This window comes from Chiloscyllium punctatum, chromosome 14 (assembly GCF_047496795.1).
Source record: "Chiloscyllium punctatum isolate Juve2018m chromosome 14, sChiPun1.3, whole genome shotgun sequence".
Lineage (NCBI taxonomy): Eukaryota > Metazoa > Chordata > Chondrichthyes > Orectolobiformes > Hemiscylliidae > Chiloscyllium > Chiloscyllium punctatum.
This window is the reverse complement of record NC_092752.1, coordinates 29,565,368-29,585,462: the sequence shown is the minus strand read 5'-3', so window position 1 is coordinate 29,585,462 and position 20,095 is coordinate 29,565,368. Positions and strand designations below refer to the sequence as shown.

The 20,095-nt window shown below is 38.1% G+C and overlaps 1 protein-coding gene across 5 annotated transcripts in view; it reads left to right on the top strand.

The window, feature by feature from the left end:
* Positions 1 to 20,095, top strand: part of LOC140485692 (alpha-1,3-mannosyl-glycoprotein 4-beta-N-acetylglucosaminyltransferase B-like) — a 242,426-nt gene that overhangs the window by 193,563 nt on the left and 28,768 nt on the right. For all 5 annotated transcript variants that reach the window (XM_072584115.1, XM_072584112.1, XM_072584111.1 and 2 more), the window contains 2 exons: positions 4,211 to 4,325; positions 10,549 to 10,679. In XM_072584115.1, coding sequence (XP_072440216.1) covers positions 4,211 to 4,325; positions 10,549 to 10,679 — 246 coding nt within the window. The remainder of the gene's footprint in view (positions 1 to 4,210; positions 4,326 to 10,548; positions 10,680 to 20,095) is intronic.

The following is a 20,095-nucleotide window of genomic DNA, read 5'->3' as shown; positions in this document are numbered from 1 at the left end:
GCAGCATAAGCTCCTGGTTCCGGAACTCAATCCCTCTATTAACAAAGGCCAAAACACTGTATGCCTTCTTAACAACCCTGTCAATCTGGGTGGCAACTTTCAGGGATCTGTGTACATGGACACCGAGATCTCTCTGCTCATCCGCACTCCCTAGAATCCTACCATTAGCCCAGTACTCTGCATTCCGATTACTCCGTCCAAAGTGTATCACCTCACACTGTTCCACATTAAATTCCATTTGCCACCTCTCAGCCCAGCTCTGCATCCTATCTATGTCACTCTGCAACCTACTACATCCTTCATCACTATCCACAACTCCACCTACCTTAGTGTCGTCCGCAAATTTGCTAACCCACCCTTCTTGTTTAATATTTATTTTCCTTTTTTTTTGTCAGGTCCTTTTGCCTCCCAGGGCAGTAGGGGCAGTGTTTGTGTTGTACTGTTAATGAAGTTCTGTGTCAGGATGTCTGCCTGTCTCTTGCCTCTTTGTTTTTCACCCTCACCATCTCCCTGGCTCTGACCATCTCCCATAGCTAGAAAACACAAAGATTTTTCTAGAACCTGCCCAACATTCAATAGGATTGTGGCTGAGTGAACATTCCTCATCTTCACTTTCCTGCCTTTTCCCTGTAAGTCTTGTTCCCCTGCTGATCAAGAATCATTCTATTATGGCCTTAAATGTACACAAGGCCTCTGCCCCCACAGCTCTCTGTGGCAAGGAGTTCCAAAGGCTCACACCACTCAGAGAAATTCCTCCTCATTTTCAGCTTTAAATTGGCGTTCCTTTATTCTGAGACAATGCCCTCTGGTCCTATACTGTCTGATGCTGGGAAACATCCTCTCAGCATTTACCCTGTCAAGCCCCTTAAGAATGTTTCAATGAGATCACCTCTCATTCTTCTAAACTCCAGTGAGTTGAGTTCCAAAATGTTTTACCTTTGCTCTTAGGGCAATTCCTCCACAGCAGGAATTATCCTGATTTCACTTCTAAATTGTCCAATACTAATTTGAAACATTAAGCCATCCTTTTTTGAATTCCTCACACAAGGACAGTTTCTGAAATTTATGAGAACTGGACAATTTCACTCTGCAGCGATGATGTGGGTATGATCTCAATATGATCACATTAGTTGGCCACATTTGATCACATAATTTAGTGAGTGGGTAGAGCTCAATCCCATTTTCAATTGAGCCATTAATGGCTTGCTAATATTAACAGCCTAATCAACTGAAACAATACATGAAGCTCAGCATGTGAAACATGCCAGGTGAAAACATCAGTTTCTTTCACATTTGACTTTAAAGGCAGATATAGAAGATATTGGCTCTGCACCTAACTTCAGCAGGATATACTGTGGATAGTCTAGAATCTTGGACATTATCTGAAGTCTTATGAATTACATTATCTGTAAACTGATAGCATCTAGTAATATCTCATCATTGCAACATTATGCCCTATAGTATATGAGCTTTATTATTTCTGTTGGCAATATATCTACTAGTGAGCAAGAGAATATAAGATAAAGGCGAGATAGGAGGCCAGATTAACATCGTTACAGTCACAAAATGCCAGGTTATAGTTCAACAATTTTATTTGGTAGCACTAGCTTTCGGAACATTGCTCCTGCATTAACATAAGTATGGTCAAAGCAAGTGCATGCAGGAGCTCAATCTGTGGAATAAAGGTTGCATTAGCCAGAGAGGTAAAGATGGAACTGTACCCAGACAATTGAGTATATAGGGTAGACATGCAGATGAATAAGCGATGCAACCTTGAGCAGACCTCAGTTTTCCAATGCGAGTGTGTGTGTGTGTGTGACAGTGAGTGTAGTTGTGTGTTTAGGATTGGTGTGGGATGGGTGAGTGTGTTTGTGTGCGTGGGTGATAGTGTGTGTGATTTTTAGTGTGGGTGGCTGGTGAAGGAAGCATTCAGTGTTGGATACACTGAAAGTCACAGTGGTTTTGAAATTTTTGACTCCATCTCATCCCAAGCTGCACATAGGTCCTGAGTGGCATTACCCAGCCTGCCATGCACCATTGTCCAAAAGTCTTTATATTGTCAAGTTCAAACATACAGGGCAATTCATAATCTTCCCCACTGACTGCAATAGACAGACACAAAGATCCAGAGGCTTTGCTGCCATGGTGGAATTTCACAGAGTGTGAGGCACAACTGATTATTCTCATGTAGCTATAAGGTACAGCGGGCTAGCCAAGGTGTTCAATGACAAGACAGCTCCCATTCAATCAACATATAATTAGTCTTCAACCTGCATGGAAGGAGCAGCCATGATTTCTATTTTCTCAGGAACTGCTAGGTGCCAGCGATGTTTATATGACCACGTGCATTTGAAGGATGACGACTGAGTAACCAGGAGTACCCATTGAAACAGTGGCTGCAGACACATGTCCAAATTCTAAGACTGATCCCAGTGTCAAAATAATTAAAAGGAGTTGGTGGGATAGGGATTATCTAACTGGAGCAGTAGTCTAGAGTGGCAGGCTAATGTTCTATCGACAGTGGCTTGAATCTACTATGGCAGATGGAGAAATTTAAATTCAATAAAGTTTTGAAGTAAAAGCTGGAGGCTGGTCAGCACAACTTGAAGAAATCTCATTGACTGAAAACCCACATAGTGGCCATTAAATGGCCAATTGGTCTCTTAAAGCTGCTGAAAGTCGATAATCCACACATCTACAACTCAGAAACTCCCATCTATTGCAACAGACCACAAAATTCAACTTTTCTGTACCTTTCTTACTAAATTCATTTATCATTTTGAGACCTAAATAAATTACCCTCAACATTCTCAAGTCAAGACAATACAAACAAAATGTGTGTAACCTGCATAATTGGATCCCATGAACTCTGATATAATTTTAATGAATCTTTTCTGTATCCTGTCCAAAATCGGTTTACGGAATCTGTTGCCTTACTCCATGGCAGTTTTTATGGTGTCAGGTATTTAGCTGAACAGAAGCCAGTCAATACCCATCCCAATTAATACCCACTAAAAGGTCTCATCCAGATACCACTGGTGCTAGCCCAGCAGCAGATGAAATACTTGCCATGAGGGGACCACAACAAGCCACCTTCCTATGTTTGTTTGCAGGTTTGTGTAACAACACCTCATTCAAAAGCACTCAGTGCCAAATTGAGGAAAGTCAACTACTGGTATTGTTGCTAACACCTTCCTCCACAACCCCCTTTCTGCCATCACTTGTATGTCCTTGATCTGAGGCCTTATGTGGTGTAGAACCCCACTTGCATTGGCCTCATTGATTTCTACAGAAGCATTGAAGTACTGATTAGCCAGCAGCTCTCAGCAGGCAGGACTTCCACCTCCATCACCAGGATCTTCAATACCCGAGGAAAGGTTACAACTCTTCTGTTAGATGGCGAAGTGACACAAGATGTGACAGATTTTAATTTTTGACATTTATTTGAAAATACAATACATTAAGAGCCAGGGTACCATAATATGAACCACAATGAATGTAGTTAAAGCATATGCATTTCATTCTACAAAATTGCACTGCTTGTATTTTGTTATCTATTTATTTTGTGTTCAGTAACTAACAACAAAGTCAACATGTATGAGAAAAAAGTAATTAAACTGCAGGTGCTATGGAAGCTAAAACACATTTTGAAAATTTGATAATTGCTGAAAACTGCAATTATTTATGTTTTCAAAAATAAGAAGATGGATGCAAAAAAGTAGGAAGTAAATAAATAGCTATTTGAATGTACATTTTGTGGTTTCAATCAGGAAATTGTTATATGTTGTGCATAGTCCCGGTTACAAAAGCATGTTGAAGGTGTTAAAGATCAGGGATTTAAGAGGTGCTGTCAAAAGCACACTTCCTGTGTTGCACCAGTGATGGATGGAGAGAATGCTTAAGATGACGGATATCGGACAGGTGTCAGGTTGAGCAGCCAGAAAGTAAAGGCAAACAAACTACATTAGTTTTCTCCAGTAGTACACTGGTTAATTTTTCATGTGCAAATTTTCTTTGTGGACTATTTGATGAATTGTTGACATATCTACTTTTAAGTGTTGTTGGACTTAAAACACTTAAGTCCAACTTTAAAAATAATGTATTAAACAATTAACCACTCAAGGAAATTAAAACACTCCATGTTTGCTTTAAGTATATTACTCATTCCATGACAATAAACCGATGACTTGATTTTTTGTCTATGTAACAGTTGGAGGATGATATTATAGCAACACCCAACTACTTGCAAACTATGATGAACTTTGCAGAACAGCAGCCTTCAGATGACTGGCTGACCTTGGAATTTTCGCAACTTGGATTTATTGGTAAGAGTGTTTGTAATCATATTTTGCATTCACAAAATAAATTTTCATTCAAGAACAAATTTTTATGCAAGTGAACATATCCTGGAGAAGTACAAATCTATTAATGCCTTTTATTATATATGACCTAAGATTAATACATGGTACTTTACAGAAGATTAATATTTAATGCACTTCACCAGACTGATATTTTTGAATCATCATGTAAAGAGCCTTTGTGTATTTAATTTTAAATAACTTAATTACAATTATAGTATAATACATTTGTATTCAGAAAATGCTTACAATGATCTTCAAAAAACTGCAACCTCTTTCAGCACTGATAATTCTGCCAATATCTACTTTATTATATTTATATTAATGCACTGTCTTTCCTTCTGTCCTGAGGGGTCTAATGCAGGTGAATCATTCATAGGCATTTGTCATTTTTTGGTCACCTAGCCAATGGTAATTCCTCATATGACAGTCAAGTGTTGGTCAGCGAATCTACGAGCATGTCACAGCCAAGCTCAATAGTCCAACAAGTTTCCAAAAGACATTATTGAATATCAACCAGAAAATGTGAATTTAGTCTGATTTTAATCTTCATTATTCAGACTGTTAAGCCTATTTGCAGTACTTCTCTATCTTCCCAGTTTTTGTCAGCTAAATCAGCAGAGACCCAGGTCAAGCCTGGTCCTTACAGTGCATCACTCATATTAGGTAATGCATAAATAATAAAGCACTGAGGGAACTTTTTCTTTATGCCATTTGTAGTAATATTTTGGAACAAAGATTTTTTGAGAAGTCCCTTTCAGTTTGGATTTCAGTTGAAATTTGATTGATGTTTTGGTATTGATTTAGGCCTTTTTTTGCATAACTATGAACTTGAGTGTGATGAGATTAAGTACAAAGTGAATATTTCCATTACAATTATGTATCTCTGGGTTTACTCAGTTATCTTAACGCTGTTCAAAATTAACTGCACGATTTAAATCTAAAGTACAATCAGCAAAAGCATTCTGTGTATTCGTACCTTCAGGTATGAAGAATATTACCACTGAATTTTATCAACTTTCCTGCCTCTATACCAGTTAAGTCTATTCACCCTGCAAATGTGCATCTCCAACAAAGTTACACTAGCACAGTGGCAGAATATCCAAGGAATCCATATAGTGAGTCATAGAGCTGTACAGCACGGAAACAGACCCTTCAGTCCAACTTGTCCATGCCGACCAGATATCCCAACCCAACCTAGTCCCATTTGCCAGCACTTGGCCCATATCCCTGTAAATTCTTCCTATTCATATACCCATCCAAATGCCTTTTAAATGTTGCAATTGTACCAGCTTCCACCACTTCCTCTGGCAGCTCATTCCATATGTGCACCACCCTCTGTGTAAAAAGGTTGCCCCTTGAGTCTCTTTTATAACTTTCCCCTCTCACTCTAAACCTATGTCCTCTAGTTCTGGACTTCCCCCACCCCAGGGAAACGATTTTGTCAATTCACTCCATCCACATATGTTGATTACAACCACCAACAAAGACTTTTTTTTACTACCAGTCACAACTGAGTTCCAATCTAGTAATTAAAACAACCTTGCATTGAAACACTCTGATCTTTGCTCATTTTTGAAATCCTTTATAAATGACTGTTAACAGACAAGCTAGGACAAAGTTTGCAAACTTATTGCAGCCCTATTCTGTTCTGAATGCAGTGAAGAAGGCTTCTATTTGTCGTTCAACTGTAACCCTGACCCATCATCAAAGTCTGTGAGATAGTTACTAGCATAAAATGATCTGTTATTATGCCAATCATAGCTGCTTCAGTATTGTATCTTGCAGTACCAAATACTGATGGCCTGTAGTTGGGGTAGAGAACAACCACAATTCCTCCCTTCTATGCTGAATTTAAAGGTCTACTTAATTAGCAGTCAGAGACAATAAACCATTATTGGGTCTTTAATAAGAAGAGGCATTTGTACTAATAAGATATAGTTTGCTACTTGATAGGAATATGTATATGTCTAGTTAGGCATAATTACAAGAACTCTTAGGAATCAGAGATGACACATCAGGACTTGTGTTAGACTTGTTTTTCTTCACTCAAACATTGTATGGCATCATCAGGTTCAGTAGAGCTTAATACAGCTTTAACATTCATTCTTAAAGAACCATTATGTTACACAAGACTAGAGGCATCCAGGCAATCTAACATCTTGCTACAGCAGTGAAGCAGCGGTTTGAGGTAGTTAAAGACGATTTTTAAAAAAAATGCAATTAAGTGTTAATTTTAAGTTGCATCTTAATGTATGGGAACATGTACATGATCATCTTACCCGCTTCCCAGCTGGAATTTCCCCACTTAAAACAATGGATAAAGATACTAACCTCACCCTGAAAAGCTGCCACCTAAATGGATTTAAATCTCCTTCCTGGTATTCCAAACATGGAGTTCACAAACAATATATCTAAAATTTTATTTATTTTTTAAAACTTGCAACAATGTAAATATCGCCCTTTTCTGGTTGCCTTGATACTTGAGTCCTATTGGATAGTTATGTTTGTAATCAAAAACACAGTCTAATCCATTGTTTAAAAAGCACAAAGCAATGAAATTTTTCTGTGTGCATGAAGTTAAAGAAAAATCTCTTTCCTAAACATGCATTGGTTTATGAAAACTATATATTAATTTAATTATTTATATCCTTCTGACACTGAATGTGTTTTTGTGTTTACCATTGTCTTGAGAGAAAATGCTGTTATTAATGTTAGAAAGTCAAGCATTACCCCACAGAATTTCTGTGCTTTAAGACAAAAGAACTTTACTGTATTTTAGAGCTTGAAATAGCATTCAGTTTATGAAACCGTATCAGATTTCATTCATTTGTACAGTCTCAATAAGCTTGAAGCTTTTAAGGGGCTCATCATTATTGTCAGTCTGAGGAGATGAATGTTGATATTTGAGCCATGGTGATTATGTTTTCTTAGCTATTTAAATATTGTAAACTATTCTTAGTAAGCAGGATGTTGATTTGAAGATCTTAGAGATGTTGGTAACTTGATTATATCTGAATGTGAAGTAAAATTGGTATATGCTCGAGACGGAACAATTAAGAAATCACTGCCAATAGTATGTGGAATACATTCAAGGAAACATCAGCATTTAAGTGTAGCACTGACTCAAATATCCTGATCAGGGTTGGAAACTCTATTTCCATTCCTGATCAGACTAAATCTTACCCAATAGCTTTAAATTGCTTTTGCACTCAAGATTCCTGGACAGGGGCTTACCAAGAACTCATTAATCCAGCAATGAAGAGGATCAATATATAACCATGGCTCCTTTTAGCAGCAGTCAGTCTGCCGTGTTCTGTGATTTAAATATCCAGCAACACAGCTTGTCACTTTGGCAGCTACTGTGAACAGATAAGTATATAAGTAAGTGCAAGGTTAGGGAGTGACAATCATCTAAGGAAAGTGGAATACTAGATATGGTTAGGCTAGATCAGGGTCAGGAGAGGTGATGTTAAACCTGGCGTCAGGTGGATGTGGGCAGTGTCATCTGGCAGAATGTCAAGCCAGCATGCAGGATAGGTAGGTGAGTATCAGGTCTGAGAGGGGCTTGTCAGTTCCAGTGGCAGGGAATGCAGGGGGCCAAAGGGTGTCAGGTCTGAGGGATGGACAGGGTTGTCAGGTCTGTCCAGGATGTGGGAGATATTTTCACATCTGGGTGGTTAGGCCAACAGGTTGGGGTTGTGATGTCTCATCTGGAGAGAGATGGCCAGTGCAGTGGCTTGGACGGTGATTTAAAGTTGCTAGGTTGGGGAGAGTGAACACGAGAACAAGACCTTCGGCCACCCAAGCCTGTGCTGACACATTTTGCCCTTCCGTACTAAAACTGTCTTCACTTATAGAATCTGTATCTCTCTGTTCCCTTCCTATTCATGTATTCATCCAGGTGTTTCTTGGATGCTGCTACTGTATCTGTTTCCACCAACATCCCTAGCAGTGCATTTGAGGCACTCACCACCCTTTGTGTGAAAAATTTGCCTCGCATATCTCTTTTAAACTTCTCCTCCCACACTTTTTGAACTTATGTCCCTGAGTAATTTACCCTTCCACCCTGGGAAAACACTTCATACATTCCACTCTATCCATGCCATTCACAACCTTGTAAACTTTTATCAGGTTGCCCGTCAATCTCCTGCTTTCCAATGAAAACAAACCCAGTCCATCCAGCCTTTCTTCATAGCTAAAATCCCTCATACCAGGCAGCATCCTGGTAAACTTTTCTATATCCTCTTGCATCCACATCCTTCTGACAGTGTGGTGACCATAACTGTATGCAACAATCCCACGTATGGCCTAACTAAAGTTCTATAAAGCTGCAGCATAACTTACCTATCCTTCCAATACTCTTACTCAATACCCTTTCCAATGAACACAAGCATGCCATAGTCCTTTTTACTACTTTATCTATCTGTGTTGCCACCTTAGGTGATCTCTGTGAACCCGCACACTTAGATCCTTTCGCATATCAATACTCCTAAGGGTTCTGCCATTCACTGTGTAATTTCCACCTGTCCTTGACCTTCAAAATGCATTGCCTCACATTTATCCAGATTAAACTCTATATGCCATTTTTTCTGCCCATGCCTCCAACTGACCTGTATCCTGCTGTATCCTCTGACGACAATCCTCACTATCCACAACTCTACCAATCTTTGTATCGTCCGACTTACTAATTTGACCAGTTAGGTCCCAGCACTGGTCTCTGTGGAACACCATTTGTCACAATCCTCCATTCAGAAAAGCATGGTTGTACTGTTACCCTCTTTCTCTTATGACTAAGCCATTTCTGTATCCATCTTGCCAGCTCACCCCTGATGACACGTGACTTCACCTTTTGCATCGGTCTGCCATGAGGGACCTTGTCAAAGGCTTTATTGAAGTCCATGTAGACAACATCAACTGCTTTTCCCTCATCAATCATCTTCATCAGCTCCTCAAAAAACTCAATCAAATTAGTGAGGTACGACTTCCCCCGCACAAAACCATGCTGTCTATCGCTAATAAGTCCATTTGCTTCTGAATACTTTTAGATCTTGTCCCTGAGAATCTTTGCCAACAATTTCCCTACCTGAGGCTCACAGGCTTATAATTTCCTGGATTATCCCTGCTATCCTTTAACAATGGAATGACTTTGGCTATTCTCCAGTCATTTGGGACCTCACCTGTGGCCAAAGAGGATACAAAGATGCCTGTCAATGCTCAGCAATTTGTTATCCTGCCTGGTCTAGGGATGGGTGATATCATATTTAGGGTTCAAGGCAGTAACACAATGTTGGGCCCTAGTTGTAGGGGATAGTATTGGCTGGAGTTTCTGGTTAGGGAGAATGGTGGTTAGAGATCAGGGTTCTGAGGGATGTAAGATTTTGAAGGTTGAGTAGGTTGTTTAACTTGAGTTGGGTATTTTATATAGTAGCTACCCAGAAGTCAGAGTAGATTTCCTTTGGAATCAGCTGCATCTCAAATTCTGCATGGTCCCGACGCGCAGCTACACTCTATGCTGTGGAATTGACTCTCTCGCCATCACAATATCTGAGTCATTGTTTATTTTTTAAAATGAATCTTTGTTTACTGAGTGCCTTAAACACACAGTGGATGACTTGTTTTCATGTACTCTCTATTCTTTGCATTTATTGATATACTATACTATCTTAATTGAATTGGAGCTCAATACTAGTCCGCAGTAGACTATATTGACCAGTTGGTGCATTTCAGATGACCATGACTGCAATTTCTTTTCACAGTTAACTGTGTTGCAATTATCTATATATTTAGTGCGGTCTAAAAGAAGAAAATCCATTAAGTCATGCTAATTAAATTTGGATGACATTTTGAAAGGCTACTAAGTATCACAGTGCTGTCATGTTCACTGGAGAAGAATAACCAGAGGAACCTACACATTAGTTATATTGCAATCAATAAAACAGTATTTTTGCAGCAGTGATGTGCCTTGAAACACAGTTTGTCATTACACCCAAGGATTTAACAAGCAGAAGAAACTCTTTTTAATTTTATTACATAATGAGTCCACTTTTATAAAATTATTGTACTCATATATTTTAGCTGTTAAATTTTGCCAACATCTATGATCATGTCTCAACTGATATAGTAGAATCTCCCAATAAAGCAGAGTAGAAAAGTAAAATTGTTTTCATTTTTTTTTACTCTGTTTTAGGAAAGTTGTTCAAATCTCCTGATCTGACACTCGTCATAGAATTCATTATCATGTTCTACAAGGACAAGCCAATAGATTGGTTGCTGGATCACATATTGTGGGTGAAAGTATGCAATCCTGAGAAAGATGCTGTAAGTTAATTTTTCATTCTTGGTAGCTCAAATACCAACAATGAAATCTGCAATAATCATCTGTTACTGCCTTTATATCTACTTCCATTTCAATTAAGCAATTAACTGAATATTAGAAGCTGAATAGTGCTGTTGATTTATGTTGAAAAAAATTAAGATACATGGAAGATAGAATACATACTACTTCATGGTCGTGATGAAGAAGGCTGCACAGACAATAAATTCTTTAGTTTTAGAAAAATGGTTTCACATATGGCATTAATATGTTAGGTATCTACCATGGTGAACTTCTGTAGTGTCAATAGTAAATCATATGTGTGTTTGAATATTGATCAAATCAGTCTTCTTCACCATTCTTTATTCAGACAACTCAATTTTCACTGGGAATTACAATTATTTTTGTTTTCCATTCAGCCATTTGCCTTTTACCTCTGGGTGGCGGTTCCAGGGAATCTAGCAATCCTTCAATACCAGACAAAGAAAACTATTCTTCATGTGTAAACAGGCTGTTGGACAGTGTAGAGTGACACAACTGAGTCTATGCTGCCTTCATCCAAAGAATAAAATATCATGCCTCCTACCCAAGGTGCATTTCAAGCAAGTGAAGCTCCCAAAGCACTTGTTAGGAGCACATTTGGCAAAATCTTCTCTTAATGGCAGGAGCACCATCACACAAAACATTCCAGAGAAGATATCTACAGGCGATTTTGTGACAAATGAAAGGTCTTCCTAAACATTCACCAGCACATTGTTGATTCAGTTCTGGTTGATGTAATTTGATTGACGTTTGTTGATATACTAACATCTGAGAATTCAATACTGGTCAGATGGACAGACCAGTGGCAAATGGAATTCACCCCATAAAAGTGTGAGGTAATGCAATCTGGGAGGACGAAAAAGGCAAAGGATTATACTACAAATCAGGACCTTGGAAAGAACTGAAGATCAGAGGAATCTTGTTAAGCCGGTCCACAGAACCCTGAAGGTAGCAGGACAGATAGATAAGGTGGTTAAGAAGGTATGTGGGATACTCACCTTTACTGGCAGAGGCATAGAATTCTAGAGGAAGGGGGTTATGTTGGTACTGTACAAAATGCTGTTTAGGCCACAACTGGAATACTGTGTGCAATTCTGCTCCCCATTCCATACCATTTGACTCCATTGCAGAATGAACCTTAACAACTGCACATCATATTGTATAAGCTGTCTGTTAGAATTTTGCTAACATCCTGTTTTCTGGTAGGATTTACAGAGCCTGCTTAGTCTAATGTGGCAAAGGAACACCACTTGGTAGTCAAATGAAAGGAGGTTTTTGTTTTAAACAAGATGTAATGCATAATGCAAGGTATGTTAAAATGTTAGACATTATAGCCAGACACTATGAGGATGACCCAGTTGGTAGGTCTTGCTCCCTCAAGATCCTGACCTGTTCTCCCATCAAGCCCATGTGACATATTGGGTGTGCCAATTCTTTGGAATTAAGCTTGTCAGACCTCACATGCTCATACAATAGAACTGAACACGGTTGGACAGTAAGGTGCATTCAAGGGACCTCTGCCCTCTGTGCCTATTTCTTCTTGCTTATTGGGGATCACCCTCTCTATCTCTCCCTGCATACTCTTAAATTGAGAACTTACCACATTTATAAATGTGCTATCCTCAAAAGTCGATAGTCAGTTAACTCAGTTGGCTGGACAACTGGTTTGCAATGCAGGATGATGCTAACAGCATGCATTCATTCCTGCAGTGCCTGAGGATACCATGAAGAACTCTCCTTCTCAATATCTTCTCCTTGCCTGAGGTGTGGTGACCTTAAGGTTAAACCACCATCCAGTTGTCTCTCTCTAACAAGAAAGCAACCTTATGGTCTGGCAGGACAAGAGTGATTTTACCTATCCTCAAAAGTTCTCAACCTCATGGATTTGTTGCTGCTCAAGCTGCTGCAGTTGATGTCAGTTTTCATACATATGGTCATCCAGCACATGGGAAATTATCTGGAATTCCACCATGAAACAAGGTATGCTGTACAGAGGCCAGAGCTTCAATGTCATTCCTGCATTAGGTACTAGAACTTACTTCATAGTAAAAAGATCCAGCGGCTGCTCACATCTCTTCTTCTGTTGTCACATAAATACAGGGAGGTTAAGCAAATGCTTAACTCTATTAAAACAAAAAGTATACTCTTTTTATTTCCAAGCTTCATGGGCTAACTTCCTGATTGGTCCTTAAAGCTAGAGCCTTGCAATTCAAAGGCAATAATATTGCTAGTTATTAAATTTCTGCTAAAGAAAAAGAAATATTGCATTTTGCATAGGTGGAATATGAACAAAACTTGAATTAATTACTCACAATCATATTGGGACGTTAATTGTACTAGGTAAGATCAAGATTCCAAAGTTTTGGCAAAGCACTGACAAAAATTGTTGTCTCACTCCAATGGCAAAGAAGTGTAGCTGTACAATACTAACAATAAAACTTATAAAACATCCCATTTTATCATTGACAATCTTCTGGTGCAAATACATTATTTATTGTACTTTCTGTCTAAATCTTTGGAGTGATGAACTGCTGGCAAAGGAAGAATGGAATGTAAATAAAACACTGAAGCTTTAAAGTGTTGGATGCGGAAGATTGTGGGATTAGCTCTACATTACTGAAGTAGAATCCTCTCCCTGACTTGTTTAGCTGTCTGCCAGGGCAAGAGTAATTTTCACCTTCTCTAATGGATATTACCTGGCCATGTTGTTAGAAAGACTTCTAAGGTAGTCCTTAAAAGTAACTATGTAAAGGAAGCTAAAATATATGAAATGATGTTTACAATATCTGCGTTCCACAAGGTTTACTATGTGACTTCTTGAAAATGAAGAGTCAAATGTTGAGGTAGGTTCTGGTTCACCTACTGTTTATGAAAAGTCAACTGACTATGTGGGAAGAAAGCAAGCCAAAGCTTTTGAGAGATTAGTCTTATGGCTTTAATTGTGGATTGACTGATGCCGTTTCAGTGTATATTTAGATGTGTCAATTGAAGCAACAAACCTCCAAGATGTTGATAACAAAAAGAAAGATCTCACTTCTGATAAACTGCACAGATATTTTATAACAAAGTATTTTCCAGAAGCCTCAGGAAGTTCCATAAATCAGGATTGTTAACTTCCTTTTACACTCTACAAGCTAAAGATCCAATCAAATACCTAAGTCTAAATAACTTTCCATCTCAAAATGAAGTTTGATTTGAAGATTTCATTCACTCCACAGCTGCCAGCATTATAACCTCAATGACAGGAAGTCAACCCGATCATGAAATGTGTTCCCTTTTTAATCCTTTATGTTCAGACTCTTCGCCTAGTGGAGTAGTTTAATTGGGCAAATAGTTTGGTGGTTAATTAGTTTTACCACCTATTGTAAGAATAAGTTTGCCTCTATTAAATGAGTTATTTTGAGTTTATTGAAGACACCTGGTGAAAATCTATTTGCTCTACATAACAATATAACGGAAGCAAATTGACAATTTTAGTGATTAAATAAAGCATTCACACTATGGTACAGCTGATGGGGTGATAGAACTTGATTGCTAGTGAACGCCTCCCACCAAGAGTCATACCAATACATAGTATCTGCTCTTTGTAGAAATGGGATAGGGTGATGGTTGTTGTGGAGTCTCTCAAAAGTGGGCAATCTGTCTGGTTATTCTATAGGTAGTGAGTTGAAAACTTCCCTTCTTCTGTGTCTATAAGGCTAAGTATATCTATTATTTTACTTACCATTCAGAGTCAATTTGGACCAGTTGAATGGTGAGAAAAAGATATATGACCAAAAACATGACTTTCAATCAAAATTGTATATAATTTGGGATATCATCATTATTAACAATAACCTCTTAGCATTCTCTCAGAACAAGCTAATTTGTGGTTGTACACCATTTTTACAAAATTCTTACGTATAATGAGATATGATAAAAATTTCACATGACTAATCATAATGCAATTGAAACTTACTTAATGACATAAAACATGACATAAGTGGTACCAATAGAATGTTACTTAATTTTTATCCATAACTATCATTTCAGTCTGAAAATGCAGTCCATGTGGTATAGATTTTGAATTTCTCTGACAACTTCCATACCTTAAGCAGTGCACCATTCTGTACTTCATCAGAGTATTGTTACTTCACATATATTGTGTATCAATCCAGACATTTGCTTTAAGTGTGGCTGCTGACTGTTACTACTTTAGGTTATATGGCTACTGGTTGACTTGATTCTCCTTGTTCTATAAAGAGCTACTTGCTACTGTATTAGCCTTACATAACCCACTCTGCCTTTGTATACAACTGATGTGTGGACATGTTGACATCATAATATTTATGATTAATATGGTGGTTGTTCTTTCTTCTGGTCCAGTCTTCACATTGCCAGTATTTTATGAATTCTCCTGCTGACTTAGTTTAACCTTGTTTTCTCTTATGAAGTGAGTTGTTGCATGAACTGCCTTCTTGTTATCTTCCAGCTTTCTTATTGGATGCCAGGTAGTGGAAATTGAGATTCAAGGCTAGAATTCCCAATTGGCAAATGCCAATTGTGCATTTGGGTACAAGGAAATCTTAAATGTTAACTATGTCACCAGTCACTCAGATATCTTTGTTACACAAGTTTTATTTCCTCTTCAGCGGTGTGATTGACTAACTTTCAGAAGCCACTTGCAGTAATGCATTGTTTCATGAAAATTAGTTTTTCTAACTTCTTTAAACAAACAGAAGATGTTACATGTGATTCCCTGATTCTGGTAAGGAGCATAGTTTGCATGAATGATGGTTGAGAAGTCATAAATCCACAGCCTTTTATTTTTATTCTTTAACTAAACTAACTGAGCAGAAATTCAGCATGTTTTAATTTTAAATGCATCCCATCACCCAAATGCATTTGTGTAAATCAGTTAAAAGATTCATGAAACATCTTAACATTGATTTGCTTCTTTGAAAGATATTGACCTTCATACTATGTGTAATCCATAAGGAATTGCTTCACTCATACATTGTAAATAAGGCTGCAGTGATTTTATTGTGATAGCACAGCAGCGATTAGGGATTTAAATATGAACAATATGCTTTGTGGAACAACTCTGTTCAAATGGGTTTCTTGAGTGTTCAATGCTTAGATCATCTTCTAAAGCCATACTAATGATGTTGTGATATGAGAATATGATCGATGAATATTTGGTGGGAGAAATATCCATTAGCAGTTTGCTGGTTTGGAGTCAACTTTATTCAGTGAAGGGTTGTCTTATATCAAACACTCAATCAAAGTTTTAAAAATGAACATTATTATTATTTTCTATGACTTAACTGACTGCTAAAGATATTAATCATAGAAAATGTTATAAATTTGTTTTAACTGTTACTAGATTACTAAGGTGTACTAAATGTTTTGCTTGCATTACTAAACAACTGTCAAGAATGTGGCCTGATGAAGGGTTTTTGCCCGAAACATCAATTCTCCTGCTTGGAAATCTGCCTGACCTGCTGTGCTTTTCCAGCACCACACTCTCGATCTGATTTCCAGCATCTCCAGTCCTCACTTTCTCCTGACTAAACAACTGCCAAAGCTATTCTAAAATACAAAACTGATATGAGTTGAGATGAATTAAAATAGCTATTGAATTTGCAATGTGATTTAAAAAGAAATCAAAATAATAGAGGCAATTTATAACTGCACAAAAATGATAGACTGCCTTAGTTCAAGACTGCAGTGATCATGCACTTTATGTGTATCAGGATATGATCCCTGGGTCACTAATGTAACATAACAGTAGTCTGATTTCACTTAAGCCACACAAAAAACAGGCAGCATCTAATAAAGAGGCGATATGTTGTGGCTTCAGACAGGAAGGAAAATGGTTAGAGAAACAAATGTATACACGTTCCAACTTTCAAGAATGCTGCAATAGAGACTAACAGTCATTTTTTGGTCCCTCATTCAAAGATTCAAAGCTGCACAAACCAAACAACATTTCAGGGAAGCACAGAAGTCAACTGAACTGAAAACCAGAAGAATAGTAAGATTGCTTGTCGATGTGCTGCACAGACAGTCTGAATAATACTCATGTACTCTGAAACATGCTTTTTTTTATGTCTTGTCGTACTTGTATCTCTTCAAAGGTTTAATTCCCTCTTCAGTATTGTGATTGACTTACTTTCAGTAGCCACTTGCAGTAACACACTGTATATATAAAATGCATTGTTGGATGAAAAATAGTTCTTCTAACTTCCTTATGTTATTAGTATTAATTTCAATTTCTGTCCAGCAGAGCCACTTACAAACCATTGAAAATAATCAATGCAATGTACTTGTAATTCTTATGATATCTTTGCATTAATTGTGGCCTGTATGTTTTAAGAGTGAATAGACTGATCAGTCTTTTCTTAGGCACCATTGCTTCAAAAATATGTATGTCCTTTTAGTTTTAGTTTTTCCTACCATCTGGGATTAAAAACTAGTCTCAGTAATGCAACCCAGGAAGTAATTTTTGATTCTCTAAAAATCTCATCTTGGTTAAAGGAAGGAAATCTGCCATTCTTATCTTGCTGAACCTCTAAGCACACAACTGACAACATCCCACACAAAACACGGTAATTCTAAAATGTCCAATTACCTCTCATCAGTCTACTCTCAATTATCAGGAATAACTTGTCCATTGGCACTGGCGGAACCCGACTGAATGTCAATGAACTCATTATAGCTTAGGTTCAATAAGCTTAGCTCAAGATATGAGGTAAGTGATTGTATTTTATATCACAGGAGCATTTGACCTAATATGACATCAAGGTACCTGAGCAAAACTGAAGTTGATGGGAATCAAGGGGAGAAATTATCCACTGTTTCAAGTCATAGTCAGCACAAAGGAAGATTGCTGTGCTTGTTGAAGGTCAATTGTCTCAGTCCCAGGACATTGCTGTAGGAATTCCTCAGCATATAGTGTCATAGGTCCAACCATCTTCACCTGTTTCAAAAATAACTTTTCAGAAGGTGAGGAGTGGAGATGGGAGCAAAGTGCTGCAGATGATGGAGTCTGAAATAAAAACAGAAAATGCTCGATAACTCTACAGGTGTGGCAACATCTATGGAGACAGAAACAGAGTTAATGTTGTGAAATCAATATGACTCTTCATTGGAACTGAAGGGAGCAAGAAAAGAGGTGGCTTTAATGCCGTGAAAAAAAGGGGAGGGGGTGGATGGGGTGGATGCGGAAGCACGTGAAACAGAGAGGGATGGTAAACCAGAGCAAAAAGCAAAGCTAGTGCTAATGGCAGTGAAGGAGATGTGTATGTTCAAAAGCTGTTGAACTCAGTGAAATAAAACAATGAGCTGCAGATGCTGGAATTCTGAAAAAAACCCAAAAACTTTGGAGAAAATCAACAGCTCTGGCAGCATCTGTGGAGAATAAACAGAGTTAAATGAGTGACTGAGTTATATGCCAGAAATTATATGCTCACAAATTTAAGCCCCTCCTCACACCTATTCTCCAGGTCTGACTTGGGGTTTAATCTTCCAAGTGGAGTTGCAGTGAGAAAAGGTTTGGGAAGTGCTGCATTGAGGCATACTATGTAGAAAATGAGACCCATCTGCCCTACTGACCAATGAAAAGTGTGGAGAATGCAATGGCAGCAGGTAGCCCCATAGTCAGTTACTTTGATGACTTTTTGATATTACCAAAGTACTTCTTCACTCATTGATGCTTTTCTTGGATTCAGAAAAAAACCCTTTAGACACTGTGGCCAGGATTTTTACTTTCTAATATGGTGGCAAGTGCCATAATGCAAAGGACACCCCCACAAATAGGACACCCCATAGGTTTCTTGCACTTTCATTTCCAAGAATAGCAATATTTCAGCATACCTGATGCTGCCAACCAGGGCATCTTGAAAGGCAGCGATTGCTGGCAGCACAATACTGGTGTAGTATAGGTGCAAAGGACAAGATAGTTGACTTATTTTCTGATTGTAGGGTGGAGGTTGTGGGGAGAGGGACATCAGTATGGTGGTTTTCAGTGACCATACTGTCTACTCCATTCCCCATCCATGCCCTGATCACATTCCTGAATGTGACACTAAGTTCTACCAGTCACACCGATTCTCTACTAGGAGCAGTGTTAATTGCAATGGAAGCATGAAAAGGCCCTTAATTGTTCTTAGGTGGGGAAGCTTGGGCCTTAATTCTTATGGTAGCAGGAAGGCAGCAGGTACCCCCAGATGTCAGTCTATTCAATTTCCTCAAGAAATGAAGATTCCACCTTGTGACACTTTTTCCCAGAGCACAATTAGTAGGCCACAATTTTGTAACCTACAGACATGACTGTTCACAAAATAATGAACCAATATTTCACTGGTAGGAAAAAATAGAAGCAAGCAGCAAGATGTCCTTTCCTTTTATAAATAACTTCTCACATCATCTTTATTCCTTCAAACTCCATTGCTACTTCAATTACAATTATTAGAGTTACTAACATAAATCAGATTTAAACTTTTGAGAACAGAAAACACTGGATTTCCGCAGACGTTTTAGGCGATATTTATGAAGATAGTTTATGTAGGGTTATTATTCTGAAAATATACAGCAAATATGTAAGGTTTATACATATATCTCTTTTATTTTTGAGATTGCATTTTGAACTTGTGGTATGTGGATATTGGTGTGCATGTGAGGGGGTTTAATGATTAACTTGTCAGTATTTCTAGTGCTGTATTTTTTGTAAAACCCAGTATTCGGTAGTGTGTAATGGGCTTTTGTTCTTGTATTGGGTTTATTTTATGCATTCCTGATGAAGGGCTTATGCCCGAAACGTCGATTCTCCTGCTCCTCAGATGCTGCCTGGCCTGCTGTGTTTTTCCAGCACCACATTTTTCAACTCTGGTCTCCAGCATCTGCAGTCCTCACTTTCTCCTAGTTTATTTTATGCACAGATAGAGTAAACATTGAAAAGCGTTAGCTTGCTTTCAATTAGAATGATCAGGAATTTGTTTTTTGCTTGATCAGGGATTTGGTTTTTCCACCCATACCTTGGAAAGCCTTTTTTTGGTTTGTAGACATTCTGGTGGAAGTTAGATGCATAAAATAGTTTTTCTTGAAGAAAGTTAAGAACTGCCAAGAAATAGGTTAGTTCATTGCAGGGAGTTTAATTTGAAAGCTCCAAACCAAAAGATTAGAATCCTGAAGGGGTTATTTGAAATTGCGAAAGTCTAAATTCAGTTATATGAATATTCAAGGAAGAGGCTATCAAACACTCCAGACTAGGAATTGAAAGAAACAGTTAAGTTAAACCTAGATGTGACAGAGAAGGGCTTTTCTCTGGTGTTTGAGTACTCTAAAGGAGTGCTGTTGGGATAGGTGAAATATTGTATTTTATCTTGTATTATAAAAT